This window comes from Ptychodera flava, chromosome 2 (assembly GCF_041260155.1).
Source record: "Ptychodera flava strain L36383 chromosome 2, AS_Pfla_20210202, whole genome shotgun sequence".
Taxonomy (NCBI): Eukaryota; Metazoa; Hemichordata; class Enteropneusta; family Ptychoderidae; genus Ptychodera; species Ptychodera flava.
Window position 1 is genome coordinate 42,957,152 of NC_091929.1, and position 7,697 is coordinate 42,964,848.

At 36.3% G+C, this 7,697-nt stretch overlaps 1 protein-coding gene across 2 annotated transcripts in view; it reads right to left on the minus strand.

Annotated features, from left to right (window-relative positions):
• LOC139121499 (sialidase-2-like) overlaps positions 1–4,475 on the minus strand; it is a 69,191-nt gene extending 64,716 nt beyond the window's left edge. For both annotated transcript variants that reach the window (XM_070686411.1, XM_070686403.1), the window contains exon 1: positions 4,352–4,475. In XM_070686411.1, the coding sequence (XP_070542512.1) occupies positions 4,352–4,409 (58 nt within the window). In that variant the 5' untranslated portion in view covers positions 4,410–4,475. The remainder of the gene's footprint in view (positions 1–4,351) is intronic.
• Between the last annotated feature and the right edge of the window lie 3,222 nt (positions 4,476–7,697).

Genomic DNA, 7,697 nt, shown 5'->3' on the forward strand with positions numbered 1-7,697 from the left:
AAAGTACTTATTGAGAATTTATAAAATCACATCTCCATGGATGATCAAACTGTTAATGGTCTGTAACGAACTTTGCACTCATACATATTGTACAGACTGTTCAAATTTTCTGAATTTTTTCAGGTACCATTTTTTTTTCAAATGGTAATTAAATTTTCTTAAGAAGAAAAAAAATCTAAGTCCTGCTTCAATTAAAACAAAATCAAATTAATAATTCACTGAGGTATTAGATTTTTGTCCCTAATTCTATGACTTGTTTGTAATCAAATGTTACAGAAACAATTAAATGCGGCAGATGAACTTTCAATAGTGACCAGATATGCCTGATGAATGACAATATTCCACATGTACTTTAGATTTTCCAATTTTCTTTTACCCATTCGGCTGTGCAGCACAAAACAAGATTACATCATTATTTTATGGTTATCCTACTACCAGTACAAACTAATCCAGTGACATTTCAGAATGAAAAATAGTTTTGAATATCTGCACTGACAACAGCCCTAAGGTAGTACTCTGTCATCATGCATACTGGCATTTTCCCTGAGTAGGTTGTTTTGCCGTAATGGAATAAAGATTTCCAGCAAATAGAGAGTCTGGTGAGTTATCCACAGGCAATTTGAAAGAGACAGCCACTCGCAACCATATGTCAACTTTCAACCTTTCTATATTCTAAAGCACAGATTGCTGTGAACCCTGTTGAAACGTGTCAGGACTTTTCATTGGCTTGAATCACGTCTGAAAGACATATGCCCAATTTTCATAATAATATCAATTTCAGTTCTATTGGGGTCTTCTTAGCTTGTTGAAGCAACTTGACCGCCTAGAATTATGTTGATTTGTGATATGGTTCATTTTCGACCCAGTGTTCTGCAGCTTAGCTGTGCTTTGCAGGTAAACTGATCTGAAAACTCACTTGGTACTCACGTAAAAAGCATTCATACAAGAAATAGTCACAGAAGGCAGTAATATTACTGAATGGAGGCAACCAAACTGAAAAGTTTACAACTTCAAGTTTGGATATCTGTCTTAAAGGTGGGCTTCTTGTATTGCGGTAGAATGTGCCTCAGGGACAGCTATTTACACTCTTAAATCTTTATAATTCTTTTCTGATCTACCACTTGTGGGGGCTCATTTTAAAGCTCTTGGAGTAAAAAACTTTTCACTGTCTTCGTTTTTCTAAAATCGACAATTGAATTTTCCCTATAGAGTTAACGCAGGAATGGCAGAAATTTCAAATCTTGAAATGTTAGGTAATGTATTTCTTACCAAAGTTTGAACTGTGACCCCTGATTTTCATTCTTGATTTGGTGAGAGAATGGTTAAATGTTTCATTGAGGAAACTTTGAGAAAAAGTTCAAATCTTTCATTTTCGTGGTGCATACTACATCAACCCTGCCATGCCCAATAACATAATGGTTTCAGGCCATTTACTATGATGGGAGTAGAAGTGGAAATAGGAATGCCCTCTCCATTATAATACATCCTGGATTTTAAAAAAAGACCTGTGAACAGGAAAGCTGTTCTGACGACACCATTCACCACAGAATTAACCTATTCACCCTTGATTCACTGTAAACACATCCATAATCACTAATCTAACAAAAGGTATGGGCCAAACCATTGTGATGAAAGGGGTAAACATCACCTCAAGTGATTATATTAACAAGATCCTGAGATTATGTTGCAGCCACCTCTTGAAAGATGGAATGCCCTATATCATGTTTATCGATGCGTCTTCTTCAGAGTTAATGAGGAAAAACAATTACAATATTTGATAATTAACTCCTGTAACTTCGCCATGGGACATTTATATGGTATAACCTATCACAACTTGATAGACTTTGACAAGTATGTTGCCATGGCAACATGTAATCTTCATGCAATTAACTAAATTGATTTAATCACCAGTTTGATACAATATTGATGTTTATAATTAAAATATTTGCCTGTGGGTTTCGGGGAAATTGATCGGTCACGAGATCAAATTTATCCAAATCTTAAGCCGACTTCTGTGTAATCCCAAGGGCCTTTGATAGTGGGAGCCTAACAGGGTAGGCATCAATACCTGTCTAGTTTAGCTTGTCAGGATCACTTGACTGAGAGTAGCAATGAATGTGTTCTCAATTTCTTGTAAGTTTTCTGGATAAAGAACATACTGCATGTAAGTGAAAGACTCAACAGCAAAACAGTATCAGGTCATGCTTGGAAGACAACGAGTTGAAGAACTCTGGACGGAGGGAAAATATCTGAAAATTATAAATGATCTGTAAAAGGACAAACAACAGTATGCTTGCATGCTATCAGGATATTTAAAGATCAACAAAATATTGAACTTACAAAAAAATTTTACACTGTAAGAAAAAATATATATATAAGTACCATATACCGGTATGCATTAAAATGCTTGTAGGCACATACAACAAAAACTTTGGAAATAATATCAGAGAAAAGATCAACGGGAAACCAAAGGCAAAAAGATGGAAAGCAAAGTTACAGATAGCATCTTGTCTTAATTGCTTGACATAAAGGGGCAGACATTTTTTTCCGGTTGACATTTTACTCATTTTCTGTAAAAGCCTCAATTTGCAAGCGTTACAGATTTTACTAACTGCACTGTTGAAAATGTTTTGTTGAAAGTAATTGATAAAAAAAATCACCTCACTTATTTTTTGTAAAAGCCTCAATTTGCAAGCGTTACAGATTTTACTAACTGCACTGTTGAAAATGTTTTGTTGAAAGTATTTCAATTAATAATTGATAAAAAAAAAAATTAATGTTCGAATATTTTAAGTTGGCTCACATGAGAATTTTAAATACTATATTAGTAATAGAGATTTAACCAGTGGAATGTTTCTGCAAAACCGTTCACAGTGGTACCACATTATTATAGAATACTGGGACCATGCTAACTATAGTATGATTCAACACCATCTTTTTATATGGGGGGCATGCTTTTATTTATTTCCATTACAGGCACCCTTGAACAAGTATTGATTATTCTTTATTGATGAAGATATAAAGGACCATGCCGTGTTCTTCAGGTGTAATGTGGAATTCACAAGAAGACTGAAAAATTGAATAAGGCCAGGAAATTGTTCCTCAGAATAAAGCTTCTACTTTTGCCAAGTTTGAACCTATTTTTTTTGAATTGCACAGTAGTGTTGTGAGACCATTGTGTAAATAGAACAGTGCTAAAGCGGCTAAAACATGAGATCAAAGTAAAAGGAAAATGTGCAAATGTTGGAGCACACCTTGAGGACAATAAAAAGGCAATTTATACCGCAGTTGTTTCACATTAAGGGCATTTTTCTTAGCATGTTTCTAAAGTTTTTCTTGTTTTCTTCTGGGAGTATACGGAAATACTCAGACTTTGTTCTGTCAACACTGCCTGTATATGTATTACTGTTGACATATCATAAAATTTAGACCTCAAGTCATTTAAATGGGAGATTTTGCTGGTTTATGAAAAAAGGGGAAAATATTTGCTCAACGCCTATGTAGCTTTATTAAAGAAATCCGTGAAGCAATTATTTGTTTTCCGTCTGGCCTACCAGGGTATGCTGTATCTTTTTACAACCAAAGGATAAAGACAACAATAATAATTGATGATGTCGATGACAATTATAAACTATGTTTTTCATTTTTCATACTATCAGTATTATCCTTCTTGTTGTTGTTGTCGTTGTTGTTGTTGTTGTTTACCAACATGAGAGTTTTACCACGTTTTACTTTCATGCGCTCAAAACAAACTAAACTGCCTGCATTCAGCTAATTACAAAATACATCACTACATTGTGGAATGTACAGAAACAGAAATAATTCTTCAATCAACTCATCTCGAGCAACCGATGCCTGTATATTTGACAATGATAATGGCTATCAACGTGACTGACGGCTCCATACCTGATAGTAATGAAATTATGGCAGATGTTATAATCACAGGCCCTCCTATCGTTCAGCGTAAAGTATGGATGTAACAGGGCAGTTTCCGAGCGCTGCCCGTTTCCCGGTGATGAAGTTCGAGTCGTATTTGAGAGCGGTTTCAAATTTAAGATTCGAAAACAGTTCTATTTCAATTAAAATGTGGGCTTTCATTGCCTTTCTTATAAACCTGCTTCAAAGTATGGAATAGCAGCGTACGTAAGAGGTGTGTGCCGAGTGTGAACTGTCCTCCAGCCATTCAACGTCTGCAACATAAAGTTTGCTGCTGGCCTGGGCTCCGAACGCAAACCCGAGGCAAGTTAGACTCGCCATCGGGCATTCACAAGCATGAGGGACCATAATGATAAAAGCGACAGACACATCAAAACGGCGGTTGTTATCACTTAACAGCTCTACAAAGACTCACCTGTCAAAGGAAATTCCTTCAATCCACCGGCGAAGGTCGCAGAAGCTGCAGCTGACATGACTCGAAACTAGCAAGCAATGTGCATTCTGGCTGCCGTAACGTGTGTTGTGGTGAGAAATTGAACCCCTAACTTCGTGAAAATTGTTAACATGGCCAACTATGTCACTCGTATTTATTGCTGTATGCGACACGACAACAGAAGTTTAAACATGACATTTGTCACTAAGAAATGTACTACAATGGTAATAATTTCTTAAAATAATATAATATTAGTGACATGTACTCAATCTATTTCAATCAATATAGAGGTGTCGGCGTGTCTACCTTGTTTTTTTGCTGCTGTTGTTTAGCCGTTGATTTTTAATACCTCCGCAATCAGACTTATTTACCTAACTTCACAAACGATGCAAAAGTGGTTTTTGCTGAAAACAGAGTTCATATTTTAGGTTCATTTTGAATTGCCAATTGTGGTAGGATGTCGCTCATATTACCTGTCCGACGAGAACGGCCAATTCACCTACCGGTATGTGGCACACGCACATTCCAATACAATAAGCTTATAGCATGTGTTTGTAGCTGATTATCAAACTAAAGTGAGACCGGATCGACTCAACTTATTACGGCTAAGGGGACAAAGACAATATTAAAGCAATTACCTAAGTAAACATCACTTTTTATCAATTTTTGCAGCAAATTGAGCTGATTGAGAAGGTCATGTTGCTAAAATGCTGAAAGACGCGCTGAAAAATGAATATTCATCAAACGACAACTCTGCATCCCGGGATAGGCCATAAAAGGCATAAAAGACAAATGTGTTTACATTGATATCATGGTGCATAATTATTTTTTTTGCTATTTGAATTCACAAGCAGCTACTTTTATCTATTACCGGGGTGAAATGATATATTGTACTAGGCTGCAGGCTTACAGAAATGAAACAATTGTACCCAAAACCTAGAAACAATTGTCCAAAACAACTGCATTTTGCTGTCGTCGTTTTCAGTAACGTAACAATGGTTTTGGTCTCTTCTATCATCATCGATGCACCATCATCATCATAATAATCATCATCATCATCATCGTCGTCGTCGTCGTCGTCGTCGTCGTCGTCATAATCATCATCTTCATCATCATCATCATCATCATCATCATCATCTTCGTCCTCGTCGTCATCATCATCATCTTCATCATCATCATCATCATCGTCGTCGTCGTCGTCCTCGTCCTCGTCCTCGTCGTCCTCGTCGTCGTCATCATCATCATCTTAATCATCATCATCATCATCTTAATCATCATCTCATCATCATCATCATCATCATCGTCCTCGTCGTCATCATCATCATCTTAATCATCATATCATCATCATCATCACTTATACGAAGCATTAGGCCGGAGAAATTAATTCTTTGTTTTGCGTCCATTCGGATAGAGCACACACACACAAATATAAACACTAAATCAATGTGCTATTTCTTGACAGTTTTCTCATACAGCCTATTTATTCCCGTAAGTATTATCTTCTACTATAATCAATTTGTTTTAGTAAGGAAATTTGTTACAGTGTAAAAAGTAGTTGCTTTCTGTACTGACAGAAAATTGCCAATGCTGGAAAATTCTGCAAGAAATGTCTTATGTTTCCTCCGGTGATCCCCAGAAAAGTTCCGAAAACCTCAGTACGCGCGCGGAGATATGGCGGGCTTGACCCCGGATGACCCTATCTTAACCAATAGCCAACCGAAACGCCGTGTTTGATACCTAGGCCTACATGATCACGACCACGAACATCATCATTATCATCACTCTTATCATCATCCTCATCATCATAAATGTAATTATATATTGTGCTGTTCGGGAAATACATATGGTCTTACGATGAACCCTAATTAATATCTATACTTTTCTTTTATCAGGTTTTATAGCAATAAACTTAAAATCGTGCGCTGTAAAAATACGTGACGTCGTAATGATGAAGAAGTACGTATTCGACAGCCGATCGACCACAGTGCCCTGTCTGTAGGCCATAGTCTCTCCATTGGATCATGATGGACTATACGGTTTATTGCCCAAGGGGCGTTAGCTTTTGACAACATTTTTGCTCAAAAACTATACACAGACTGCCCCCGTTCTGTACAGACAACGAAAACAAAATTGTGTACTACATGGAATGTTGTGTCTATTTCACCACATAGGGACTTCAGTCTCCGATGTTTTCTTGTTGTTTGTTATTGTTTACATATATAGAGTAAATAACAACTTAACTAAACATGATGTATGTTTATTTGAAATAAAAGCCAGAACAGCACACAGCGCTCTACCCGAACTAATGCTTTATTAGGACAAATACACTCAAGTTTATTATCATATATCTTCACGTTTCAGCTATGTAGTTACTGTTTTTGCTCAACGCAGGTATTTATAACAAAGTGTACTGTTTCGTCTTCCCATTTCGAGAGAGAGATCGCCCTCTGTTGACCCATTTGAAGAAACGTTTATTTGCCAATTCAGAACAAATCTGGTACGTGTGATGATGGACCCAGAGTATTCATTTATTGGTATTTTTAGTTTGATCTATGCGAATTGTATGTACGTCTGAGAAAGGAGGTAGAATTCTTCCTTCTACCTTCATGTTCTCAACCCAAATATTTTCTGTTTTTCCCAGGGCTGTAGCATTCTCAACGCACCCATTCATAACACAGAAACCTTTCTGTGTAGAATGCTGGTCGAAAAATACATTTTCCGTTGAACTCTCACAATGTCCTCACGCCGATAGAAGCCATTGAATACATATATATATATATATATATATATATATATATATATATATATATATATATATATATATATATATATATATATATATATATATATATATATATATATATATATATATATATATATGTAAGATAGTGCCGTCATCCGGCCTGATTTTTATGCCAACTGCATTTCTTTAAATAAAAATATTGCTGACTAACAGTCTAAACATGCCTTTTTCTTCGATATTTCCGTTTGTGATTCTCGGAGATCAAGGCAGGCTTGAATGGATAAAAAAATCTCCTCTCAAGATGTCAAGGACATGGAGTATTTCAATCTTTTAGTCGTAAATAACTCTGTATGATGACCTGTTTTAAAAACAGAGACACACAAAAACGATGATTCGGGAACGGTTTGTGACACCTGTAAAGTGAATGGAATATTGTCCGGAGCAGCGCGCCCTCAAGCGTTTTCCGAGTCGGTCCAGGGGTCCGTAGCTGAAGCCCATAACAATAAAAACAAACAACAGGACGAAAACCATCTTTGTAATTTTTACCACAATTTTTAAAACTGTGTCACTCTCATTCGTATATTT